The sequence below is a fragment of the Coregonus lavaretus genome (assembly GCF_964263955.1).
Source record: "Coregonus lavaretus genome assembly, chromosome: 25".
NCBI classification, from domain to species: Eukaryota; Metazoa; Chordata; class Actinopteri; order Salmoniformes; family Salmonidae; genus Coregonus; species Coregonus lavaretus.
This window is the reverse complement of record NC_140012.1, coordinates 38,896,938-38,924,923: the sequence shown is the minus strand read 5'-3', so window position 1 is coordinate 38,924,923 and position 27,986 is coordinate 38,896,938. Positions and strand designations below refer to the sequence as shown.

The window sequence follows — 27,986 nt, the reverse complement described above, 5'->3', positions numbered from 1 at the left end:
CATTTTAGAGTGTTTTTGTTGTTGTTGTTGTCCCCAGCACAAGGTGCACCTGTGTAATGATCATGCTGTTTAATCAGCTTCTTGATATGCCACACTTGTCAGGTGGATGGATTATCTTGACAAAGGAGAAATGCTCACTAACAGGGATGTAAACAAATTTGTGCACAAAATTTGAGAGAAATAAGCTTTTTGTGCGTATGGACAATTTCAGGGATCTTTTATTTCAGCTCATGAAACATGGGACCAACACTTTACATGTTGCATTTATATTTTGGTTCAGTGCATAAGTAATCAGAATGTATTAAAGACATCACTCCAATACATACAAGTCTAAATTCGCATTTCCTTTAATTGATGATGGATGGATATAGACTGAGGCTGGATACATACAAATGTTCAACGTCAACACAAGTCTGTTACATATTGGACCCAGTATAAAATTGAACATGCAGTTGTGGGTCAGGGCAGTATTTGGCATAACAGTTTCTTCATGACCTTTCAGGCACTTAAAATAGATATTGCCTGTATAGTGTTCAGATGTAGCACAGCCCCATCTGAGCATAAATATTTATCCTAAAGTGGTATTTCCATAAATCTCCCAAAAAATGTAATGTAAGTAACCATTCTCAGAACCATCATCAAGCATGACATACAGATATACATGTAGGACCTAACTACTGATGATGAAAACAACACATTGACATTTTTATTTAAACAGCATTTTGTGGTGCCTCAATCCACTAGCAAAAGCATTTATTCATATATAATATATTTCTATTTGAAGAAAAAAAGCGCAAAATACAAGAAAAAGTTAAATGAAAAAAAGAGAATGAAACTACAGGTTCCAGCTACACTAAATAACTTAGGAGATAGAAATATTTTACGTCTTTCAGTGAATTATAAACATGGCACTATTTGAGCTCAAATAATGCCTATTGTCTTACAGCTTGACTTTAGAAACTGACCCTGACAGCCAGCGTTGACATGATACTAACCCATCACATTCACTTTGACCTGCCTACATGCACTGGAACGTCCTTTGAAATATCTAGTAGTGAATGATTGTATGCCAGGTCTCCAGTGTTGAGCCAAACCAAGTGCCTCTTTTACAGGGAGGTTAGGTTGATGGTAGCTCCCGTTCCAGTGCTATCTATTGTGTGTCAAAGAGACGAGTCCATACAGTACGCTAACTGTCACATTGCAGAAGGTAGATGTATTAAAATGGCTGACTCTTCATTTTCTCCTTGCGTGTCAAGTTGCACCCCCTCTCTCTTTTTGTTTGCTTTAAGCATAATCAGGAGCAGTCTCAACGTTTTCCGTTTCACTCCGATGGTCTTCACATTTCGGGTTGCTGCTCAGCAGTAAGGGTCAGCCGTGGCTCTGGCGACTCGTAGCGTTGGTGGAAGTTCCGTTTCTTTATTTTCTCAGGAGCTTTCCTCCAGAGAACGACTTCCTGGTAATAGAGAAGTATTACATCAACACTAGTAAGAGTGATCCTCTCATAGGTTATTGTAAATGTGCATATTGAGATAAGATGATCGCTTTCAATAATACTATAGGCCTACTTCCTCGTTTTGAGTTCAAACTACTGTAATATTTAACTACTGTAATATGTTGCTGCCACAGACATACACTCTCATTCCTAAATCATGGGCATTAATATGGAGTTGGTCCCCCCTTTGCTGCTATAACAGCCTCCACTCTTCTGGGAAGCACTTACAGTTGACCGGGGCAGCTCTAGCAGGGCAGAGACATGGCTGTGGCTGTGTGCTCGATTTTATACACCTGTCAACAACAGGTATGGCTGAAATAGTCGAATCCACTCATTTGAAGGGGTGTCCACATACTTTTGTATATACAGTGTATCTGCAGTCTTGGAACAATAACGACAAACCAGTAAATGGAGGTTGGCTTTGATGTTCTGTACCTGCTGTTTGAAGTATCTCCTGTCCTCCTCATCCACCAGCACCAGGTTGAGGAAGTACCGCACAGAGAACTTCTTGTTGACGTCCCTCATGGTGGCTGTCAGGTCGTAGCCAGCCAAAAACAGACGGATGGGAATGGACTCTCCTAAGAGCGAAAGAACAGGCATGAAGAGGACTGTGAAACAAGTTCCATGGCAAGAAGAGACAGATTTACATGTACACTACAAGTCCTGAAAACATTATGCTGCTTTGGTGGGGCGAAATAACAAGATAAAATTAAATAAAATCATAATATTGGGACAAACCAACACCATATTGTGCTTACCTTTCACAGGGGCGCCGTCCATTATCTCATACTTGGCAACAGTGTCCGTCTCTGTAGTTGTGCTAGGCCCTGCGAAGGAATTTCACATGACCAAATACAAACACTATTGTTGGAAAAGCATTCCAGGTGAAGCTGGTTGAGAGAATGCCCAGAGTGTGCAAAACTGTCATCAAGGCAAAGGGTGGCTATTTGAAAAATCTCAAATATATTTTGATTTGGTTAACACTTTTTTGGTTACTACATGATTCCATATGTGTTATTTCATAGTTTTGATGTCTTCACTATTATTCTACAATATAGAAAATAGTAAAAATAAAGAAAAACCCTTGAATGAGTAGGTGTGTCCAAACGTTTGACTGGTACTGTACATTTCACACTGTTCTTAAAGCAAAAGCCGAGATTACAGGGCAGTTTTAGGTTTTCACAAAATTTGAAGAATCTAAAACATTAAATAATTTAAAATAAAAATGTTATCATTAAATAGAGTAACACCTTATGCCATTTAAGTGAACCTCATCTCACCTATTCCAGTCATCTCCTTCTTGATCAACTGAAGTTCCATGTGCTGGATTTTGATTCTCACCAGAAGGAAATAGATTTTACCCACAATTACATCTTTCAAGTGGTATCTGAGAAGACAGTTGAGGTTAGGTACATTTATATACAGTGATGGAAAAAAGTATTTGATCCCCTGCTGATTTTGTATGTTTGCCCACTAACAAAGAAATGATCAGTCTATAATTTTAATGGTAGGTTTATTTGAACAGTGAGAGACAGAATAACAACAAAAAAATCCAGAAAAACACATGTCAAAAATGTTATAAATTGATTTGCATTTTAATGAGGGAAATAAGTATTTGACCCCCTCTCAATCAGAAAGATTTCTGGCTCCCAGGTGTCTTTTATACAGGTAACGAGCTGAGATTAGGAGCACACTCTTAAAGGGAGTGCTCCTAATCTCAGCTTGTTACCTGTATAAAAGACACCTGTCCACAGAAGCAATCAATCAATCAGATTCCAAACTCTCCACCATGGCCAAGACCAAAGAGCTCTCCAAGGATGTCAGGGACATGATTGTAGACCTACACAAGGCTGGAATGGGTACAAGACCATCGCCAAGCAGCTTGGTGAGAAGGTGACAACAGTTGGTGCGATTATTCGCAAATGGAAGAAACACAAAAGAACTGTCAATCTCCCTCAGCCTGGGGCTCCATGCAAGATCTCACCTCGTGGAGTTGCAATGATCATGAGAACGGTGAGGAATCAGCCCAGAACTACACGGGAGGATCTTGTCAATGATCGCAAGGCAGCTGGGACCATAGTCACCAAGAAAACAATTGGTAACACACTACGCCGTGAAGGACTGAAATCCTGCAGCACCCGCAAGGTCCCCCTGCTCAAGAAAGCACATATACATGCCCATCTGAAGTTTACCAATGAACATCTGAATGATTCAGAGGAGGAGAACTGGGTGAAAGTGTTGTGGTCAGATGAGACCAAAATCGAGCTCTTTGGCATCAACTCAACTCGCCGTGTTTGGAGGAGGAGGAATGCTGTCTATGACCCCAAGAACACCATCCCCACCGTCAAACATGGAGGTGGAAACATTATGCTTTGGGGGTGTTTTTCTGCTAAGGGGACAGGACAACTTCACCGCATCAAAGGGACGATGGACGGGGCCATGTACCGTCAAATCTTGGGTGAGTACCTCCTTCCCTCAGCCAGGGCATTGAAAATGGGTCGTGGATGGGTATTCCAGCATGACAATGACCCAAAACACACGGCCAAGGCAACAAAGGAGTGGCTCAAGAAGAAGCACATTAAGGTCCTGGAGTGGCCTAGCCAGTCTCCAGACCTTAATCCCATAGAAAATCTGTGGAGGGAGCTGAAGGTTCGAGTTGCCAAACGTCAGCCTCAAAACCGTAATGACTTGGAGAAGATCTGCAAAGAGGAGTGGGACAAAATCCCTCCTGAGATGTGTGCAAACCTGGTGGCGAACTACAAGAAACGTCTGACCTCTGTGATTGCCAACAAGGGTTTTGCCACCAAGTACCAAGTCATGTTTTGCAGAGGGGTCAAATACTTATTTCCCTCATTAAAATGCAAATCAATTTATAACATTTTTGACATGCGTTTTTCTGGATTTTGTTGTTGTTATTCTGTCTCTCACTGTTCAAATAAACCTACCATTAAAACTATAGACTGATCATGTCTTTGTCAGTGGGCAAACGTACAAAATCAGCAGGGGATCAAATACTTTTTTCCCCTCACTGTATTTATAATAATGTATATATAAATTCTATAATCATTTAATTTATGATTTCTAAATCTGATACTGATTTTGACATGCATTTGCTATTGTGCTATGGTTATTAAAAAGTGGTTTGAATGCATGAATGTCTTATCGTGGTATATATCTTACTTGGACTTGTTGTATTCAAACTCTATGTGCAGACAGTCTTCAATGCCAACTTCCATCTTAATGGAATTGTTCACATCAGGGTAAGTAGCCAGCTGATGGACAATGAGGTCATACTCTTTCACCAGATCAGACAGTCTCCTCACTACTGTCACTTTGAGGAAATATCTACAGGAAATAACAATTGGAGAGTTATGGATGGCTTACAACAATGCAAATTACATTCAACTGACACGGTGCTTATATTCATAAGGTGAATGCAGCAATGACAACAAGAAGCCATCTGATGCAGTTTCACTGATCATCTCAAGCTGTGCCAATAGAAAGGGACGATGCAGAGGATGTCTGGGTATGACAGAGTCTTGTGCGCTAACCTGAGTCGGACGTTGGTTCCAACGTAAGACTCATAGGGCTTCTCCACCTGTATGAACTCAAAGTCGTAGCTTCGGTTCTGGGTCAACTCCCCTGGCAAGGCAAGCTCCTTCACCAGGTTCACAAATTCATGTGTGTTGCTTTTATCATTGAAGAGCTCTGAAAGACATAGACCCCAAGTTTAAACACCTCTGTTAGGTTCATCACATCACCACACACAGGAACCTCACATTTCCAATAAGCACATCAGTTGTACTGACGGAAACATTTATTTGAACAAAAGTATAAATAGGGAAGGAGGCCTAAATCTAATAACCTAGATTGTCCTGTATTAGATTTTAACTTTTGGCCTATGATCAGATATGTTATTTGAAGGCTTCCCCAAACTTCCTCAGTCGGTTTGACAACATTGAACCAACCCTCAGTAATGGTCAAGGAATCCTCACAGAAATGTTTTGCCACCAGGCCAGAGTGTGTGGTGTGGAGTGTGGACAACTGCGGTTTTCACATGACAAGCACATGCTTTGCTAAGCGGTTTAGCATAAATGAGACTGACAGCGCACTTGGTTTGTGAACCAATGAACAATGCATGGCTGGTGTTTGAGGTGGGCGCTGCTGTTAGGTTACAATGTCAAAATATCAATTTACACAAACTCACCAATCTGCCCAACAAACTCAATTCGAATCCCTTGGTGTTCTAGTCTCTTGCCTGTCTGCCTCACATTGAGATTCACCTTACAAGAAAACACAAACAAGTTATGGGGTATTGGCATAGGACACAGTAGCTATGTTTCCATTAACTTGTCGACATTTAGAAAGTTCGCATAGAAAATAGATGCTACGGTGCATTTCCATGTAACTATCCTGACGATCAAAACAGCTGGAAGTAATGACATCAGACATTTAAAATAAAACGCTTTTTCGCAAAAACCTACAGTGTCGAATAAAAATGAAGTGGTTGAAGTGTTTCCATTACCCATTTAGGCAAATTGCCTAATAAATTGCAGACAGCCTGTAGCCTATACCCTCCCACATATCTGTTTCATGTCTCAGGTAGCCCTGCGAAAGCCAGCATGGATAGAATGCAATAATGGACAAATATTTGCCATATTCTAATAATTCTCGTGTCAACATATCGCCACGGCCCGTGCCATGGTGAAACTTGAACTCCTGTAGATCTGAAATAATTGGATGGTGAAACTTGCCAACCAACCAGAAAAGCAAGGTGAAGCAATTCAGGCATTCCTGAAAGTCAGGACAATCACTGTCCTGCAAAGAAACATTACTTTTATAGTTGAACATTTTGATTTTGCAAGCAGTAGGCATATCAAATGAAATGTGGAGTGGCACTTTATAGTTACGCGATGAGTTCACGTGCCCCATGTACCTTCAAAATTATTTGTCACAATAAAGAACGTTTGTCAAAAGAGAAATCCACCCGTGGAACATATCATTTTATTTGTCTGTCTTTAGAACGTTTCTCCTATATCTGCCCTTTCCTTAACACCTGTCAAAGTGATTTTTTTGTCATTGCTTTTGTCAAATAAACCTTGGTCAATGGAAACCTGCCTATTGACATAGGAAGCAGTCAGGTGCACAGCATTGATCGCCGTCATGTCAAGTGTGTGTGTGTGCGCAACGCTCACCTTCCCAGAGACAGATTCTCCATCATAAAACAGGTAGTTCTTATCCACTTTTCCATCCTCTGTCTTGAGTTCTGCGGTCTTCCTAGTCTCTGCATCATTGAGTAGGACGTCAATTTCACACACAGGACCAAATAAACCACCCAGGAAACTCTGAAACACAAGAAGACTTCATAATTATACAATCATCTCAAAGGCACATACAATCATATAACGTTACACAGGCACAGAAATAACCTAACATCTACCTGCCAAGTACCAAGTCATTTTTCCCATGGGGCTTTAATAATATAATAATAATATGCCATTTAGCAGACGCTTTTATCCAAAGCGACTTACAGTCATGCGTGCATACATTTTTTGTGTATGGGTGGTCCCGGGGATCGAACCCACTACCTTGGCGTTACAAGCGCCGTGCTCTACCAGCTGAGCTACAGAGGACCACAATGTCTTATGTAACGCCAAGCTCAGGTGTCTTATGTAACAGTGGGCTATTCTTTGGGAGCTGAAATCTTTATTTCATGTGACTTTGGAGCTACAGTCCGCCCGTACAAGTCGCCGCTCAACTCCATCGTAAATCGTGGAGTTGCATTTAATCGGCTAACCTGACAGCTGACGTTAACGCAGTCAACATTTCTAGTAGTTTTGACTGGATTGAGCGCTCCGCGTGCCCTTGCTAAAGATGAATGGAGGATTGTTCATGCATTGTGTGCAAACGGAGGGTTTCTCGAGCCATGCCCAACTCTGATTATGAGATGGAGTTACAGTACCATTCAAAAGTTTGGACACACCTACTCATTCAAGGGTTTTTCTTTATTTTTTACATTGTAGAATAATAGTGAAGACATCAAAACTATGAAATAACACATATGGAATCATGTAGTAACCAAAAAAGTGTTAAACAAATGAAAATATATTTTATATTTGAGATTTTTCAAATAGCCACCCTTTGCCTTGATGACAGCTTTGCACACTCTTGGCATTCTCTCAACCAGCTTCATGAGGTAGTCACCTGGAATGCATTTCAATTCACAGGTGACTTGTCCCGAAGCCACTCCTGCGTTGTCTTGGCTGTGTGCTTAGATGTCCTGTTAGAAGGTGAACCTTTTCCCCAGTCTGAGGTCCTGAGCGCTCTGGAGCAGGTTTTCATCAAGGACTCTCTGTACTTTGCTCCGTTCATCTTTCCCTCGATCCTGACTAGTCTCCCAGTCCCTGCCGCTGAAAAACATCCCCACAGCATGATGCTGCGACCACCATGCTTCACCGTAGGGATGGTGCCAGGTTTATTCCAGGCATGACACTTGGCATTCAGGCCAAAGAGTTCAATCTTGGTTTCATCAGACCAGAGAGTCTTGTTTTTCATGGTCAGAGTCCTTTAGGTGCCTTTTGGCAAACTCCAAGCGGGCTGTCATGTGCCTTTTACTGAGGAGTGGCTTCCGTCTGGCCACTCTATCATAAAGGCCTGATTGGTGGAGTGCTGCAGAGATGGTTGTCCTTCTGGAAGGTTCTCCCATCTCCACAGAGGAACTCTGGAGCTTTGTCAGAGTGACCATGGGGTTCTTGGTCACCTCCCTGACCAAGGCCCTTCTCCCCTGATTGCTCAGTTTGGCCGGGCGGCCAGCTCTAGGAAGAGTCTTTGTGGTTCCAAACTTCGCCATTAAACCTCAACAAAAAATAACATTTCTCGTGACATCCAGACAAGCTAGTTAGCCAGCAATTTTGCGTAACTTGCATCGATAATCACCACAAAGTGGGAAACGATATAACTGCTACATTAGCCAATTGCCACCAACTAAAACGTGTTAGCTAGGAAGAACACAGTGGGCCTCCGACCCGTCTGTGTTGATACCGAAGCTAACGTTATGCTAGACTAGCTAGCCGTTAGCCAAGCTAGCAAACGAATTAGAAAGAAAAACTAAACAAAGGGTCCGAGGATGACAATACCTTTAGCACATCTCTGTTTATGTATGTCTTGCTACTTCTTTCATTTTGAACTCACCATTTCAGCTGTTTAAACTGCTGTGTAGACAGCTAGCTAGCCTCCGTGTTGTTAATTCCCGTGATGATACACAAACCAGAGTAGCATACTGCTCCTGTGAATACAGAAGCAATGGCAACATACATTACAAAATAAAAGTCCAACGTCTAGTGCACATTTTAACATTCACTGTTTGCAGATGATTTAATACTTTTCTGAAGGTTTTGGCAAAATCTCTATTGTCTAAAGTAACTTTCCTTAGAAAAGGCAGTTTATCTGTAATATCTTTTGACTTTGATATAGCAGCACTTTGTGTATCAAACCAGCGTTACTTGAGGTGCATTCATAAATTCACTCTGGGTATCTAGGTAGTCCGATTTCAGAGCACTCTCGTTTGAGTGTGTCAGAGCGCAGAATAATGGATACATTTACTAACCCACAACACCCGTTTAATATGACTGGTGTCCGTTAACGTTGGCAAAAAAACGCAATTAAATTGTTGCCAGCGGCACAGTTACAGTTAACGCAACACAACACTAAACAATACATTAATTGCACTATAATGGTGACAAACGGCGCCCACAAACTGTTAGGGCCTACATTTTTTTATTTTTTTATTTCACCTTTATTTAACCAGGTAAACCAGTTGAGAACAAGTTCTCATTTACAACTGCGACCTGGCCAAGATAAAGCAAAGCAGTGCGATAAAACAACAACACAGAGTTACATATGGGGTAAAACAAAACAAAGTCAAAAATACAACAGAAATACATATATATACAGTGTGTGCAAATGTAGCAAGTTATGGAGGTAAGGCAATAAATAGGCTATAGTGCAAAATAATTACAATTAGTATTAACACTGGAATGATAGATGTGCAAGAGATGATGTGCAAATAGAGATACTGGGGTACAAATGAGCAAAATAAATAACAATATAGGGATGAGGTAGTTGGGCGGGCTAATTTCAGATGGGCTGTGTACAGGTGCAGTGATCGGTAAGGTGCTCTGACAACTGATGCTTAAAGTTAGTGAGGGAGATAAGTGTCTCCAGCTTCAGAGATTTTTGCAATTTGTTCCAGTCATTGGCAGCAGAGAACTGGAAGGAATTGCGGCCAAAGGAGGTGTTGGCTTTGGGGATGACCAGTGAGATATACCTGCTGGAGCGCAGACTACGGGTGGGTGTTGCTATGGTGACCAATGAGCTAAGATAAGGCGGGGATTTGCCTAGCAGTGATTTATAGATGGCCTGGAGCCAGTGGGTTTGGCGACGAATATGTAGTGAGGACCAGCCAACAAGAGCGTACAGGTCACAGTGGTGGGTATTATATGGGGCTTTGGAGACAAAACGGATGGCACTGTGATAGACTACATCCAATTTGCTGAGTAGAGTGTTGGAGGCTATTTTGTAAATGACATCGCCGAAGTCAAGGATCGGTAGGATAGTCAGTTTTACGAGGGCATGTTTGGCAGCATGAGTGAAGGAGGCTTTGTTGCGAAATAGGAAACCGATTCTAGATTTAACTTTGGATTGGAGATTCTTAATGTGAGTCTGGAAGGAGAGTTTACAGTCTAACCAGACACCTAGATATTTGTAGTTGTCCACATACTCTAGGTCAGACCCGTCGAGAGTAGTGATTCTGGGCGGGTGCAAGCAGTGTTCGGTTGAAGAGCATGCATTTAGTTTTACTAGTGTTTAAGAGCAGTTGGAGGCTACTGAAGGAGTGTTGTATGGCATTGAAGCTCGTTTGGAGGTTTGTTAACACAGTGTCCAATGAAGGGCCAGATGTATACAAAATGGTGTCGTCTGCGTAGAGGTGGATCTGAGAGTCACCAGCAGCAAGAGCGACGTCATTGATATACACAGAGAAAAGAGTCGGCCCAAGAATTGAACCCTGTGGCACCCCCATAGAGACTGCCATAGGTCCAGACAACAGGCCCTCCGATTTGACACATTGAACTCTATCTGAGAAGTAGTTGGTGAACTAGGCGAGGCAATCATTTGAGAAACCAAGGCTATTTAGTCTGCCAATAAAGCTGTCCCAACAGCAGAGCTTTCTTTTCAGCACCATGGAGTGAATCCTTATCACTGCTACATCTGGCTATCAGCAGAGACTTGTCTGGCAGCGAAACAGTTAATTCAGCCTTATTTACTGCCTTCTAAAAAAACATAGCTGATATGGCTGACTTGCTTAAACAAATGTGGTTTCTACTGACAATTGAGATGTACAAATTTGGCATAAGGGAACGATGAGCGGATAAGAGGTAATTTCAATTAAGTCAGTAATGAGCGAAATTGTACATTTACGTCATTTAGCAGACTCTCTTATCCAGAGCGACGTATAGTTAGTGAGTGCATACATTTTCATACTGGCCCCCCGTGGTAAACGAACCCACAACCCTGGCGTTGCAAGCGCCATGCTCTACCAACTGAGCTACACGGGACTAAGATAAGACGGATGTAGTCAATATAACTATTTGTTCAGCACTTTTAAAATGTACAGTGACAGAATTCAGAACATGGACCGTTCTTACAGTATTCTCCCTGTACACCAAGTCAGAACCGTAGGATAAATAAAGGGGGCATATAAGCAGACAATGAAAGCTCTTACATTTACATTTACATCATTTAGCAGACGCTCTTATCCAGAGCGACTTACAAATTGGTGCATTCAACTTATGATAGCCAGTGGGACAACCCCTTTATTTATTATTATTATTATTATTATTTTTTTGGGGGGGGGGGGGGGGGGGTAGAAGGATGACTTTATACTATTCCAGGTATTCCTTAAAGAGGTAGGGTTTCAATTGTCTCCGGAAGGTGGTCAGTGACTCCGCTGTCCTGGCGTCGTGGGGGAGTTTGTTTCACCATTGGGGTGCCAGAGCAGCGAATAGCTTTGACTGGGCTGAGCGGGAACTGTGCTTCCATAGAGGTAGGGGGGCTAGCAGGCCAGAGGTGGATGAACGTAGTGCCCTCGTTTGGGTGTAGGATCTGATCAGAGCCTGAAGGTAAGGAGGTGCCGTTCCCCTCACAACTCCGTAGGTAAGCACCATGGTCTTGTAGTAGATGCGAGCCTCAACTGGAAGCCAGTGGAGTGTGCGGAGGAGCGGGGTGACATAAGAGAACTTGGGAAGGTTGAACACCAAACGGTGCAGCGTTCTGGCTAAGTTGTAGGGGTTTAATGGCACAGGCAGGGAGATGACAAGTGCCTGGATTAGGACCTGTGCCACTTTCTGTGTCAGGGAGGGTCGTACTCTGCGAATGTTGTAGAGCATGAACCTGCAGGATCGGGTCACCGCTTTGATGTTAGCGGAGAACAACAGGGTGTTGTCCAGGGTCACACCAAGGCTCTTTGCACTCTGGGAGGAGGACACAACGGAGTTGTCAACCGTGATGGCGAGATCATGGAGCGGGCAGTCCTTCCCCGGGAGGAAGAGCAGCTCCGTCTTGCCGAGGTTCAGCTTGAGGTGGTGATCCGACATCCACACTGATATGTCTGCCAGACATGCAGAGATGCGATTCGCCACCTAGTTATCAGAAGGGGGAAAGGAGAAAATTAATTGTGTGTCGTCTGCGTAGCAATGATAGGAGAGACCATGTGAGGATATGACAGAGCCAAGTGACTTGGTGTATAGAGAGAATAGGAGAGGGCCTAGAACTGAGCCCTGGGGGACACCAGTGGTGAGAGCACGTGGTGCGGAGACAGATTCTCGCCACGCCACCTGGTAGGAGCGACCTGTCAGGTAGGACGCAATCCAAGACTGAGCAGCGCCGGAGATGCCCAACTCGGAGAGGGTGGAGAGGAGGATCTGATGGTTCACAGTATCAAAGGCAGCGGATAGGTCTAGAAGGATAAGAGCAGAGGAGAGAGAGTTAGCTTTAGCGGTGCGGAGAGCCTCCGTGACACAGAGAAGAGCAGTCTCAGTTGAATGACCAGTCTTGAAACCTGACTGGTTTGGATCAAGAAGGTCATTCTGAGAGAGATAGCAGGAGAGTTGGCTAGAGACGGCACACTCAAGAGTTTTGGAGAGAAAAGAAAGAAGGGATACTGGTCTGTAGTTGTTGACATCGGAGGGATCAAGTGTAGGTTTTTTGAGGAGGGGTGCAACTCTCGCTCTCTTGAAGACGGAAGGGACATGGCCAGTGGTCAAGGATGAGTTGATGAGCGAGGTGAGGTAAGGGAGAAGGTCTCCGGAAATGGTCTGGAGAAGAGAGGAGGGGATAGGGTCAAGCGGGCAGGTTGTTGGGCGGCCGGCCGTCACAAGTCCCAGGATTTCATCTGGAGAGAGAGGGGAGAAAGAAGTCAAAGCAAGGATTTGCCAGTAGATTGTCGACATGATTCATGATGATGACTGCTTGTCTAGCTTCCTAGCTAAGATTTTGAAAGTATGATTTTGACATGATCAGTCCAATCAAAGCTACGGTAGATGTATTGTGATTTGATGTCATGTTATCTGTGGCCAATGACCTTGAGCCTTCTTGGATGGGCACTTCTAATGTAAATCTATGGCAGCACCCAAGGGGGCTTGAACTGCCTAGCTCTCCCTGTAGATTCTGCAGTGACCTAATGTCCCCATGAGTGACAGAACACTGAGCCAATCACGGCGCAATTAGAGAAGCTGACCAACGCCTTCGCTCTGTATTTTCCGCTGCCTGCCCCTCCACCAGCTAGGGTGAAACACCTGCATTTTGGAGCTGCTTTACTCAAGAAAGCAAAAAAGAGACCATGTTTATATGAGGCTTTATTAACTCAATAAATATATATATATATTACATTGTTTGCAAAGGAGGGGGATGGGGATGGCTTTTTTACCTGTGACTATTCATTATATAGCACTGCCACGAGTGCCTTATTGCTTTTTTTTTTTTTTACTGTTACCAACATATTGAAATAACAATGAATTACATATTTTCATTAAAACATTATTTTGACAAGTCAATTCATACAATTTAATTCTTGCAGGTGATAAATCTGTCGATGTGACCTTGAGCAAGGCACTTAACCCTAATTGCTCCTGTAAGTCACTCTGGATAAGAGCATCTGCTAAATGACTAAAATGTAAATGTAAATAGGCATCTTAATGTCATAGATTTAGCACGTGGTAACTTGTGGAATAGACACCGGCTGGAATGCGGTTTGTTAGTTATTTTGGTCATGTTGTTTTATACCACAGGTGGGTCTAATCCTGATTGGTTAAACCGCATTCCAGCCGGTGTCTATTCCACAAGTTACCACCTGCTAAATCTATGACATTAAGATGCCTATTTACATTTTAGTCATTTAGCAGACGCTCTTATTCAGAATAACTTACAGGAGCAATTAGGGTTAAGTGCCTTGCTCAAGGTCACATCGACAGATTTTTCACCTAGTCGGCTCGGGGATTAGAAACAGCGACCTTTCGGGTACTGGCACAACGCTCTTAACCACTAAACTACCTGCCGCCCCATTTACTCTGTTCTTTCTGACTGCGCAATCCACTGTCTCATCAGCCCAGCCAAGCAATTTATAAACTTGATCTCCAGTATAAAAAGCATCTAGACATTATCTCACATTTCTTTTAGACTAACATTTCATTTTCAACAGCGGAGATTGTCTGTCTTTCTCTCCTACATTTGCAACATTGTTTCAATGTTCAAATGTGATCTCCAGCTGTCCATAGTAATGAACATGTCAGGTGTCGGGATGAGACAGACAGCGTTTCTCAGCCAGTCGAAATCATGAATCAACTGGCATCATTTTTATGGATATATACAAAGAAATGTACATTGAAAAAAGGTACAACGAAACGAAGTGCACCTAGTTTGCTGTCTTTCCAGCTTCAGTTTGAAGTGATTGTGTTAGCTGTGTTGTTGGCTAGCTCCTCTCAACAGTGTCCTGACGAGTGAGCACATTTCCATTTGTCGTAGTAAATATATAATGTTATAGCTTGGTCTGACTAAAATCTTGTGCATGACCCATTTTGTGTTGGGCCTTTGTATTCAATACAATGGACAAAAGAGTCCTATCTTGTCAGCCTTGTCAGCAGGTGGCTAAGGACAACACCCACGCCATAGGTCTCTCAGTTCTTCCAACTCACGAGTTCTTGCTCTGAGGACACACCCACACACACACACACACACACACACACACACACACATCATCACTGATAAACACACACACACACACACACACACATCATCACTGATAACACACACACACACACACACACACACAAAAATCCCCTTCTCTTAGGCTGAACATCTGAAGACAGAGAACCCGACTCAGAGCCAATGCAACAGTGATACTAACCTGGAGGGGACCTCGCCCAACTCATCAGGACCAATCAGAAGATCAGAACTACTAGATTCAACCTACTTCATTTTATTGTATAAAATGTCAGCACACAATGTTTCGGGGCTCTCTCAGATATCTCCCTACGAGATTGACGAACGGGTCCGTGCACGCGATTCCAGATATCTTTACCTCTGAATAAACTGCCTTTATTATACCATATCCACCCTGTCCAAAGTCTCTACTTGGTCTCAGTTCTCCAGTAAACTTGTTTTATCAACACATGCCAGGCGAAATCGCGCCTCATTACCTCATTGTTATGGATGTATCCAAATAAACGTAACTAGAAAACAGCTTAAACAAATGCAAATGCGGCTACTTTGCTGTTATTTTGGCTGCACTTTTTGACGTGACTGTAAGTTAGCCGCAGTTGGCAAGCTAGCAAGTAAGGGTTAAGAACGTTGCCAGCCAGTATGGCAATGGAACATTTGACTGGGTCGCGTCCATAGATACAGAACAAAAAGACTGAAGACTTTGTCTCGTCTTTAGCAACCGAACCGATAGAATGAACGACCAGCCGGCTTGGGTAGCAACCCTAGATTTGTGTCGGGACTATATCTTGTGGAAGGATGAAATAGTATGAATAAATTCCTCAAAATAACGTTTTTAATGAAAATATGTAAATCATTATTTGAATATATTGGTAACCCCTTGTATAAAAGTGATAATGCCCTCGAAGCGGTGTTTGGAGGATATTTTGGCACGGTTTGCTGTCCCGAGACACACCTGTACCAATATATTCTCCAAACACCGGCTTCGAGGGCACTCACTAAAATAGATTATTTTTGCATAGTTGCTATGCAAGAGGCCTGGTCGTCCGTTTTAAACATAATGGTTGCTATGCAGGCTGGATAACGTTCATGTCACTAACTCAGTCAAGTCAAACATTGAACTTGGAATGACAGTATCCTAGCTGCATTTTCGTTTGTTTGAGCTTTTTTTCTATCGGCATTTACTTGGATATGTCCATGATAATGACATTGATGAGTGATGATATGTCCATGATAATGACATTGATGAGTGATTTCGACTGGTTCAGAAAAAGTTGTCTGGGCACCGTTCATTCTGTGTATATGACGGCCAATACATACAGCACGGCTTGGAATGCTGCTCGTCCAATCAGCATCCATGATCCAAACAACCAGTTTAATAAGAAACAATACAGTCTATAATTTTTTTCCTGCATTTTCATCTTGAAAATTATGAAAAAGAGAGGCAAGTGCGCTGACCAACTCTTGACAGGTGAATCTATTTTATAACTGTTTTTGTTTTCCTTCTGCTTGCATTTTTTCATATTTGTATTTTGATGTGTGTATTTCTGTACTTTCTGTAATTCAGGGCTCATCTGTAAAAAAAACATATTTTGGTCACAGCATGACAAAACTGGCAGTTTTGTAGGTCCTTAGGTACTTTACAGAGAAGGCTCAGGGAAATATTCAACATGAAGGTGTGATAATGGACTATGGCCAGTTCAGGAAGTGACACAGTGTGGTTGAAGTATCTGAACCCTTGTTTCCCACGGGAGAAACTAATGTCTTGGCCATTAAACCCACATAAGAACAGTTAGACCACAAAGAGTGACAGGCAGGTATGGAGCAATTTCAGTACCAACAGAAATTGTATTTGAATTCCATAGTTTAGAATTTGTATTAGGATATTGCATTTTAATTTAATATTTTAGCATTTGTTAAGCACAAATTGAATCATTGAATTCATAAATTGAACTTTACAAACAATAATTTCAAGTTGATCAAAGTTTCATATATTCAACTTCTCAGATGCATTCAGATTTAGTTTTCAAATTCAGTTCTCTAAATTCAAAACCAGATTCAAAACCAGAGACAACATCCTGGTATTTTTCCAGCCAGGAAGGTAGAGGAGAACAGATAGTATCAAGTGCAATCTCTGGTAAATAGAAGCTTTTAGTGGTTTATGAAGCCAATGTGACATTATGAATTTGGCTCTACCGTTAGAACCATTATGGGTTTAAGCTAAGATTCTCTGGAACATGGATATGGCTTCTGTTCCCCTTTATGACAATCAAATGCAGCGCAGGACACGTTAGAAGGGAGTGTCACAAAAACCGGTTATTTGGCCCCCATAAGAATATAGTTGAATAGCCCTGCCATAGCCCTTCTAAGGATAGCCTTTCCACTCCCTATTTAATCTTGCTCTTGTGATTGACTGGGTTCTAACCAATGTCTCCTGCATGTCACAAGGCTGTGTTAGCCCACTTAGCTAAAGCCTAGAAATTAGATTTGATTATAGGGATAAGTTCAGGAAGTTTGTGTAAAGGACAACATGCTGCTTGCTTAACGTGTACCAGTTCCCCCAGATTCAGCTCATACCGAGACTCAAACTCAGGCCTTCTGGCTCGAAAACACACATGACCGCCCCACTGAAGCATTCCAACCCATCTTACTATTAAAAAGGGCTTTCTTCAATTGCGTAAGGGGCAACACTTTAGGCTGAGTAGGGAGTTTCACAGATCCTAATACAAGTCTTCAAGATCCCCATCAGTCATACTAACACGTCTTCAGGTCTCAGGCAAGGTTGCTCATCACATGCATGGATCACCAAACCACCTCTGTTGCACTCTCATTAAATGGGGTTTATTGGTTTATTTGGATCCCCACTAACTTTTGCCGAAGCAGCAGCTATTCTTCCTGGGGCCAACACAACAACAAAAAAACACGACAAGTAACAAAACACTGATACACTCATAGACAAGAACAGTCACATAAATTTAAAATACAACGAAATACAAACAATACAACTAAAGAATAATGTGTGTACTACATCTTTGACAAAAGAGTCCTAAGAAAACATTGTAAAAAATATTTTACCCCCCTTTTTCGTGATGTCCAATTGGTAGTAGTAGTTACAGTCTTGTCCCATCGCTGCCTCGGGAGAGGCGAAGGTTGAGAGCCATGCGTCCTCCGAAATACGACCCTGCCAAGCCGCACTGCTCGCTTAACCCGGAAGCCAGCTGCACCAATGTGTCGGAGGAAACACTGTACAGCCGGCGACCGAAGTCAGTGTGCATGTGCCCAGCACACCACAAGGAGTCGCTAGAGCGTGATGGGACAAGGACATCCCGGCCGGCCAAACCCTCCCCTAACCCGGACGACGCTGGGCCAATTGTGCGCCGCCTCATGGGTCTCCCAGTTGCCTGCGACACAGCCTGGGATCGAACCCGGGTCTGTAGTGATGCCTCTAGAACTGCGATGCAGACCGCTGCGCCACTCGGCAGGCCCCCTAAGAAAACATTTTGTATAATCTCTTATAAATTACTTTAGGCCCAACCTTGGGCACCTTTACTTTCCTTGTTATTGCCAAAATCTTAGGTCACTACAGCCAATGGGAACTGATTTTGCTTTGGAGCAAAGCTCTGTAAAATTAGTGAAGATATGATCAATACAAGTGGTTGTCACAGCTCACACTATTAGAATATTGTGTGTGTGTGTGTGTGTTTGTGTCATTTCACAGTCCCTATTGTGCCATGAGATGTTGTTATGAGATGTTTGCTGTTTGCTTGAGTAATTGGAGATGGCAATGCAATCATGGCTCTGTACAATACTGTGCATTGCCGTGAATTTGTTTTGGACTTGGGGACTGTGAAGAGACCCCTGGTGGCATGTCTTGTGGGGTATGTATGGGTGTTTTTATTTATTTTTTATTTATTTTTTATTTAACCTTTATTTAACCAGGTAAGCCAGTTGAGAACAAGTTCTCATTTACAACTGTGACCTGGCCAAGATAAAGCAAAGCAGTGTGATAAAAACAACAACACAGAGTTACATATGGGGTAAAATAAAACAAAGTCAAAAACACAACAGAAAATATATATACAGTGTGTTCAAATGTAGCACGTTATGGAGGTAAGGCAATAAATAGGCCATAGTGCAAAATAATTACAATTAGTAATGATGTGCAAATAGAGATACTGGGGTGCAAATGAACAAAATAAATAACAATATAGGGATGAGGTAGTTGGGCGGGCTAATTTCAGATGGGCTGTGTACAGGTGCAGTGATCGGTAAGGTGCTCTGACAACTGATGCTTAAAGTTAGTGAGGGAGATAAGTCTCCAGCTTCAGAGATTTTTGCAATTCTTTCCAGTCATTGGCAGCAGAGAACTGGGAGGAATGGCGGCCAAAGGAGGTGTTGGCTTTGGGGATGACCAGTGAGATATACCTGCTGGAGCGCATACTACGGGTGGGTGTTGCTATGGTGACCAATGAGCTAAGATAAGGCGGGGATTTGCCTAGCAGTGATTTATAGATGGCCTGAAGCCAGTGGGTTTGGCGACTAATATGTAGTGAGGACCAGCCAACAAGAGCGTACAGGTCACAGTGGTGGGTAATATATGGGGCTTTGGTGACAAAACGGATGGCACTGTGATAGACTACATCCAATTTGCTGAGTAGAGTGTTGGAGGCTATTTTGTAAATGACATCGCCGAAGTCAAGGATCGGTAGGATAGTCAGTTTTACGAGGGCATGTTTGGCAGCATGAGTGAAGGAGGCTTTGTTGCAAAATAGGAAGCCGATTCTAGATTTCACTTTGGATTGGAGATGCTTAATGTGAGTCTGGAAGGAGAGTTTACAGTCTAACCAGGCACCTAGGTATTTGTAGTTGTCCACATACTCTAGGTCAGACCCGTCGAGAGTAGTGATTCTAGTCGGGTGGGCGGGTGCCAGCAGCGTTCGATTGAAGAGCATGCATTTAGTTTTACTAGTGTTTAAGAGCAGGGCAAGTTGCAGCGGAGGGTGCAGAGCTGGTGGCCGGGGTAGTGGTAGCCAGGTGGAAAGCATGGCCAGCCGTAGCAAAATGCTTGTTGAAATTCTCGATTATTGTAGATTTATCGGTGGTGATAGTGTTTCCTAGCCTCAGTGCAGTGGGCAGCTGGGAGGAGGTGCTCTTATTCTCCATGGACTTTACAGTGTCCCAAAACTTTTTGGAGTTAGTGCTACAGGATGCAAATTTCTGTTTGAAAAAGCTAGCCTTTGCTTTTTTAACTGCTTGTGTATATTGGTTCCTAACTTCCCTGAAAAGTTGCATATCGCGGGGGCTATTCGATGCTAATGCAGTACGCCACAGGATGTTTTTGTGCTGGTCAAGGGCAGTCAAGTCTGAGGAGAACCAGGGGCTATATCTGTTCTTAGTTCTGTATTTTTTGAATTGGGCATGTTTATTTAAGATTGAGAGGAAATTACTTTTAAAGAACAACCAGGCATCCTCTACTGACGGAATGAGATCGATATCCATCCAGGATACCTGGGCCAGGTCAATTAGGAAGGCCTGCTCGCTAAAGTGTTTTAGGGAGCGTTTGACAGTGATGAGGGGTGGTCGTTTGACCGCGGACCCGTTACGGACGCAGGCAATAAGGCAGTGATCGCTGAGATCCTGGTTGAAGACAGCGGAGGTGTATTTAGAGGGTAAGTTAGTCAGGATGATATCTATGAGGGTGCCCATGTTTACGGATTTAGGCATGTACCTGGTAGGTTCGTTGATCATTTGTGTGAGATTGAGGGCATCTAGTTTGGATTGGAGGATGGCCGGGGTGTTAAGCATATCCCAATTTAGGTCACCAAGCAGTACGAACTCTGAGGATAAATGGGGGGCAATCAATTCACATATAGTGTCCAGGGCACAGCTGGGGGCTGAGGGGGGTCTGTAGCAAGCAGCAACAGTGAGAGACTTATTTCTGGACAGGTGGATTATTAGAAGTAGAAGCTCAAACTGTTTGGGCACAGACCAGGATAGTATGATAGAGCTCTACAGGCTATCTCTACAGTAGATTGCAACTCCACCCCCTTTGGCAGTTCTATCTAGATGGAAAATGTTGTAGTTGGGGATGGACATTTCAGAATTTTTGGTGGCCTTCCTAAGCCAGGATTCAGACACTGCTAGAACATCATGGTTGGCGGAGTGTGCTAACGCAGTGAATAACTCAAACTTAGGAAGGATGCTTCTGATGTTAACGTGCAGAAAACCAAGGCTTTTACGGTTACAGAAGTCAACAAATGATAGCTCCTGGGGAGTAGGAGTGATACTGGGGGCTGCAGGGCCTGGGTTAGCCTCTACATCACCAGAGGAACAGAGGAGGACTAGAATAAGGATACGGCTAAAGGCTTTAAGAACTGGTCTTCTAGTGCGTTAGGTACAGAGAATAAAGGGGGAAGATTTCCGGGCGTTGTAGAATAGATTCAGGGCATTATGTACAGACAAGGATATGGAAGGATATGAGTACATTTACATTTTACATTTTAGTCATTTAGCAGACGCTCTTATCCAGAGCGACTTACAGTTAGTGAATACATATTTTTTTTATACTGGCCCCCCGTGGAAATCGAACCCACAACCCTGGCGTTGCAAACGCCATGCTCTATCAACTGAGCTACATCCCTGCCGGCCATTCCCTCCCCTACCCTGGACAACGCTGGGCCAATTGTGCGCCGCCCATGAGTCTCCCGGTCGCGGCCGGCTGCGACAGAGCCTGGATTCGAACCAAGATCTCTAGTGGCACAGTTAGCACTGCGATGCCTTAGACCACTGCGCCACTCAGGAGCCCAGAGCTAGCCTTGAGTCAGGAGTACAGTGGAGGTAAACCTAAGCGTTGGGTAACAATGAAAGAGATAGCATCACTGGAGGCACCGATTGAGCCGGTCTCGGCGTGTATGGGGGGTGGAACAAAGGAAGTATTTGAGGCAGTTTGAGAGGGACTTGGGGTTCTACAGTGAAATTGTATAATAAGAACTAACTGGAACAGCAATAGGCAAGGCATATTGACATGGGAGAGAGGCATAAAGCAATCACAGGTGTTATTAGAGAGAGCTAAGACAACAACTGGTAATGGCGATAAAGTTTGGGCTGAGGCTAAACAGATAAACAGGACAGGGTACTGTGTAAAGGAACAGTCCAGCAGGCATCAGCTGTGCAGCTGAGTGATCATAAGGTCCAGTGAACAGCAATATGTGAGTCTGAGAGCAGTTCGAATTGGTACTACAGCACAGCGATCAGGAAGCACGGCTGTCGTTTGCGTGTGCTAGCGGGCCGGGGCTAGCAGATGGATCTTCGTGGTCGTCGCAACGGAAAGCCTGTTGAAACCACAGACGATTACGTTGGCAGAACAGTCGTGATGGATCGGCGGGGCTCCGTGTCGACTCTATGAGGTCCCGTCCGGTTGACAGAGACGTAGATAGCCGGGAGATGTGCCTGACTCAAGGCTAGCTCAAGGCTGATTACATTTACATTTACGTCATTTAGCAGACGCTCTTATCCAGAGCGACTTACAAATTGGATTAGCCAACAACAACGTTCATTTGGTTGCAGCTAGCTAGTTGCGATTATCCAGTGTTAAAGGTCCAGTGATTCAGTGATTCCGGCAGAAAATCCAATAGGTTCTGGGTCGATAACGCGCTGTGCAGACAGTGCAGACTGGCCGATAATAGTCCAGGCTAGAGCTGGCTGGTAGGTAGTGCAGGCCACAGACAATGGTGAAAAACCGCTAACGGTGGCTAATAGCAAGTAGCTAGATAGCTGGTTAGCTGGCTACTCCCGTCCGGTAGACAGAGCGGTAGATAGCCGGGATATGGGCCTGCTCGAGGCTAACTGATGCTTGCTTCGGGGGCAGTGGTGATTAGCATACAGCAACATCCATTCGACATCCATTCGGTTGCGGCTAGCTAGTTGTGATCCGGTGTTAAGGTCCAGTGATTCAGTTATTCCGGAAGAAAATCTGATGTTCTGGGTGAAAACCGCTAACGGTGGCTAATAGCAAGTAGCTAGTTAGCTGGCTGGCTAGTTTCAACTGGAGATTCTAGATAAAGGTGAGTAAATAATAGAATCTGTTCTACATTGAGTGAGGCGGGTTGCAGGAAAGTATATTTAGTAGCTGTATGTTATTTGATTATGTAGACAATCTGGAATTTTCATCACAGTAATAGTTCTCATAAAAACTAGAAGAAAAGCAGTTAATCTCTCGTCAACCTTCAAGTCGTTATGTATGTGCAGTTAAGAGCAAGGTGTGCTGCACTGTTTTGAACCAGCTAGGTATTTTTTGGCTGCACCTGACCATATTACCTGACAGTAATCAAGATGGGACAAGACCAGAGACTTAACGACTAGTACAGTTGATTTTTTGTGTAAAAAAAACACAGAACATATTTTTATAACAGACATACCACTCACCATCTTCACAACAACTTTGTCAGTATGACTTGACCATGATAACTGACCATCCAGTGTCTCAAAGGACTCATTAGGCATCAGAATATGCTTTGGTCAAAAGAGCGTTGGGCCAGTAATCCAAAGGTCGCTGGTTCGAATCCCCGAGCCGACTAGGTGACAGTTGCCCTCATACCATACCTTTGATATCTCCCATCTCTACTACCTGGGTCTGTTTACAGGGTTATTGTGGCATACATATACATCTCCAAGAACAGCACTGTGGATTCTGTCATTAAGGAGGTCCTCACTCAACTGGGAAGACAGGTACAGCTTACCAGCAGGTCACCAACATAACACAACCACTCCACCTTAAATACAGCTTGGCACAAGTACTGTATGGGTGGCAGGTAACCTAGCGGTTAAGAGCGTTGGGCCAGTAACTTGCTGGTTCGAATCCCTAAGCCGACTAGGTGAAAAATCTCTTGATGTGTCCTTGAGCAAAGCACTTAACCCTAATTGCTCCTGTAAGTCGCTCTGGATAAGAGCATCTGCTAAATGCTTCAAATGTAAATGTAAATGTAATACCTAGGAGTTTAGCTTCCTCAACTTTCTCAATGGTCACACCCTTTATGCACAACTTCAGTAGAAGTTTAGGTCTTAGAGAATGTCTGGAACCAAATACAATGCTTTTATTTTATTTTTATATTTACGACTGTAACTCCTTATTTAGAATTTCAGTGAGCTCACTGGCTTTGGGTGCTGACATGTAGAGGTGGAATCATCCGCATACATAGTCCTTGCTTGGTGTAAGACCAGTGGCAAATCATTTGTAAAAATAGAGAAGAGTAATGGCCCAAGGCAACTGCCCTAAGGGACACTGCACTGTACATAGCTGATGTTAGAGAAGCTTCCATTGAATAACTCTCTCTAGGTTCTATTGGATAAATATCTCTACAATCATGTGATGGCAGGTGATGCAAAGCCATAGCAAGTGAGCTTTTTCAATAACAATTTATGATCACCAACATCAAAGGCTGCACTGAAATCTAACAATACAACTCCAGCTATCATCTTATTATCCATTTATTTTAACCAATCAGTCATCTGAGTCAGTGCAGTACAAGTTGAGTGCTCTTCTCTATATGCATGCTGAAAGTCAGTAGTTAACTTTGTTCTCTGAAAAATAGGATTGTATTTGGTCAAACACAATTCTCTCCATCAGTTCACTAAGAACAGGCAGCAAACTGATTGGCGGCAGTTAGAGCCAGCAAAGGGTGCATTACTATTTTTAGGCAGTGGAATTACTTTACCTTCCTTCCACGCCTGTGGACACACACTCCTTTAGGCTTTGGTTAAAGATGTAGCAAATGGGGTGGCAATACAGTCTGCTACAATTCTCAATAGTTTCCCTTCAAAGTTGCTATATCAGGTGGCTTATCACTATTGATGGATAACAATAGTTTTTACACCTTTTCTTCCTTCTCTTTCATTATTAAATCATTTATACCAAAATATGATGGTTCAATGTTGTCATTTCACTTCTGAGTTTTTCCACTTTACTAGTGAAATAATCATTAAAATGATTGGCAATATCGACAAGGTTTTGTTATAAATGACCCATCAACTTCAATGAATGATGGAGATTAATTTGGTTTTCTGCATATGATATAATTTAATGTACTCCAAAGTATTTTCCCATTACGTTTTATGTAATTTACCTTGGTTTGGTAATATAATTTCTTATTTGTTTTGTTAAGTTTAGTCACATAATGTCTCAAGTTACAGTATGTCAACCAATCAGCTGAGCAGCCTGACTTGTTTGCCACCTCTTTTGCATCATTTCTTTGAACTTTAAAATGTTTCAATTCATCATCAATCCAGGGGGCTCTAACTGTTTTCACAGTTAGTTTCTTAACAGGTGCATGTGTAAGAATATTCACACAAAAAATACACCACGCAGGGAATTAACAATGAATGGAAATAGTTGTTTTTCTGTAATGGGGAACTGAAGATTAGTGGATCAGGGACACGGGCAGTTTTTCAGTTCAACATCTGTTTAGAATCTGTGTAGGGGTTCCAGTCCGGGACTCATAGCTACATGTGGCAAGTTCTCATTTGTCCAAATTGTCTATACATTGAACCTGAAACGAGATACTTGGTATTTTGGCCATTGGCCCAATTTTATTGCAAGGAATTGTACTTGGTCAACCACAGGCTTGGCTTGGGTATAAACTACATCCTGTCCTCTTTGTTCAGTGGAGAAAACACTGAGAACAGGGAAGAATGAACATATACCATCCACTTTCCAGCATAACAACTATGATTTGTTCTCTTTGAATAAATATATTTTACTCCCCCTGATTTGCTTTGGGGTCTGTGTTATTGAAGAGTAACATCAACTGCTAACACATGCTTGTCAACAATTGGCATGAATCATTTTACAAATACTACCAGCTGCATCTGGATTCACTTCCTCGTGCCCATCAGACATCTTCAACAAAAGAGTCCTGAGGAAACATTTTGTATGATCGCTTACAAATTACTTTAGGCCCAACCTTTGGTACTTTGGCTTTCCTTGTTATTGGCACATTCTTATGGTCATTACAGCCAATGGGAACTGATATTGCTTTGGAGCAAAGCTCTGCAGCATTATTAAGATGTGATCAATACAAGTGGATGTCACAGATCCAACACTATTGGTATGCACTCTAGTTGGTTGAGTGATAACCTGGGTCATTACAGGCATTAGTCACAGTTAGATGCTTCCTCTTGAGAGGACAGGAGAACTTGCAACCACAGCACTTCAACAACATTTGACATGAGATCCTCTCTAAGCTTTACAGGAATATGGGATCACAGATCCTTCTGCTTCTGTTTGCCACAGAAAGTGTTGTTGTGCAGTAGGCCTGATTTTAAACCCAGTCAGTTATATTGGTGCCTTGATCTCTGAGTATGAGGTCAAAGGGGGGTGAAATGGTGCCTAGGTGGTTCGATGAACCACGCTCTTTTGATGACTAACCTTGCTGGAGACTTGAAGACTTGTGTTAGCTTCCTCATCACTATGGGCTTTAACTAAGTGGGCTAACACAGTCTTGTGACATGCAGGAGACCTGGCTTGAACCCAGTCAGAAACAATAACAAGATTAAATAGGGAGTGGAAAGGCTATCCTTAGAAGGGCTATGACACGGATATTCAACTATATTCTTATGTGGGGCAAATTTTGTTTTTTTGATACACTTCTAACATGCTGACTAGTCTGCGTGCGCCATAGCGCGCATGTTGATTTTGTCCATCCACACCAGACGCAATCAGGACACTGTCACGTCTCCTCCCGTTGCTCCCCTCCGGCGCTCTGATTCGCTGGTCTACTGAGCCACCGGTCTGAGCGCACCACCTCAGCAACACCGGAATGGAAACCCAACGCACCCTAATCACCTCCAGCGCACCTGCACCTCATCATCTCATCACTACCCCTATATAGCCCTGGACTGTTCAGTGTTGTGTTGTGTGTGATTGTTTGTGTCTTGTCGTGTACTCGCACTTTGTTGTTCTCTTGCTCAGTGTTAAGTAAACCTTTACATTGTTGATTCCTGCATCTGCGTCCTGCCTGTTCGTATCCTCAGTACTCGTCACAGACACGCAGGTTGAAATATCAAAATGAACTCTGAACCAACTACAGTGAGGGAAAGAAGTATTTGATCCCCTGCTGATTTTGAAAAACGCATGTCAAAAAAGTTATAAATTGATTTGCATTTTAATGAGGGAAATAAGTATTTGACCCCCTCTCAATCAGAAAGATTTCTGGCTCCCAGGTGTCTTTTATACAGGTAACGAGCTGAGATTAGGAGCACACTCTTAAAGGGAGTGCTCCTAATCTCAGTTTGTTACCTGTATAAAAGACACCTGTCCACAGAAGCAATCAATCAATCAGATTCCAAACTCTCTGTGATCATGAGAACGGTGAGGAATCAGCCCAGAACTACACGGGAGGATCTTGTCAATGATCTCAAGGCAGCTGGGACCATAGTCACCAAGAAAACTATTGGTAACACACTACGCCGTGAAGGACTGAAATCCTGCAGCGCCCGCAAGGTCCCCCTGCTCAAGAAAGCACATATACATGCCCGTCTGAAGTTTACCAATGAACATCTGAATGATTCAGAGGAGGAGAACTGGGTGAAAGTGTTGTGGTCAGATGAGACCAAAATGGAGCTCTTTGGCATCAACTCAACTCGCCATGTTTGGAGGAGGAGGAATGCTGCCTATGACCCCAAGAACACCATCCCGGGGCGATTTACCGTCAAATCTTGGGTGAGAACCTCCTTCTCTCAGCCAGGGCATTGAAAATGGGTCGTGGATGTGTATTCCAGCATGACAATGACCCAAAACACACGGCCAAGGCAACAAAGGAGTGGCTCAAGAAGAAGCACATTAAGGTCCTGGAGTGGCCTAGCCAGTCTCCAGACATTAATCACATAGAAAATCTGTGGAGGGAGCTGAAGGTTCGAGTTGCCAAACGTCAGGCTCGAAACCTTAATGACTTGGAGAAGATCTGCAAAGAGGAGTGGGACAAAATCCCTCCTGAGATGTGTGCAAACCTGGTGGCCAACTACAAGAAACGTCTGACCTCTGTGATTGCCAACAAGGGTTTTACCACCAAGTACTAAGTCATGTTTTGCAGAGGGGTCAAATACTTATTTCCCTCATTAAAATGCAAATAAATTTATAACATTTTTGACATGCGTTTTTCTGGATTTTATTGTTGTTATTCTGTCTCTCACTGTTCAAATAAACCTACCATTAAAATTATAGACTGAT

General features: G+C 43.1%; 1 protein-coding gene across 1 annotated transcript; it reads right to left on the bottom strand.

Annotated features, from left to right (window-relative positions):
* Nucleotides 1-200: 200 nt before the first annotated feature.
* Nucleotides 201-8,785, bottom strand: LOC311101111 (vacuolar protein sorting-associated protein 26A-like). The gene is made up of 9 exons (XM_084142175.1): nt 8,684-8,785; nt 6,688-6,837; nt 5,700-5,775; nt 5,044-5,200; nt 4,673-4,837; nt 2,773-2,879; nt 2,251-2,319; nt 1,928-2,070; nt 201-1,453 (listed from the first exon to the last, which is right to left on the bottom strand). The coding sequence occupies exons 1-9, from the start codon at nt 8,684-8,686 to the stop codon at nt 1,337-1,339; spliced, it is 987 nt and encodes a 328-aa protein (XP_083998301.1). The 5' UTR covers nt 8,687-8,785; the 3' UTR covers nt 201-1,336.
* Nucleotides 8,786-27,986: the final 19,201 nt, after the last annotated feature.

Excerpts from the sequence above, each read along its gene's own strand:
- LOC311101111 (XM_084142175.1), bottom strand. Across the intron at positions 5,201-5,699 it reads TGAGTTTGTTGGGCAGATTG|AGCTCTTCAATGATAAAAGC; the intron begins GTGAGTTTGTGT and ends TATGTCTTTCAG. Across the intron at positions 1,454-1,927 it reads GGAGATACTTCAAACAGCAG|GAAGTCGTTCTCTGGAGGAA; the intron begins GTACAGAACATC and ends CTCTATTACCAG.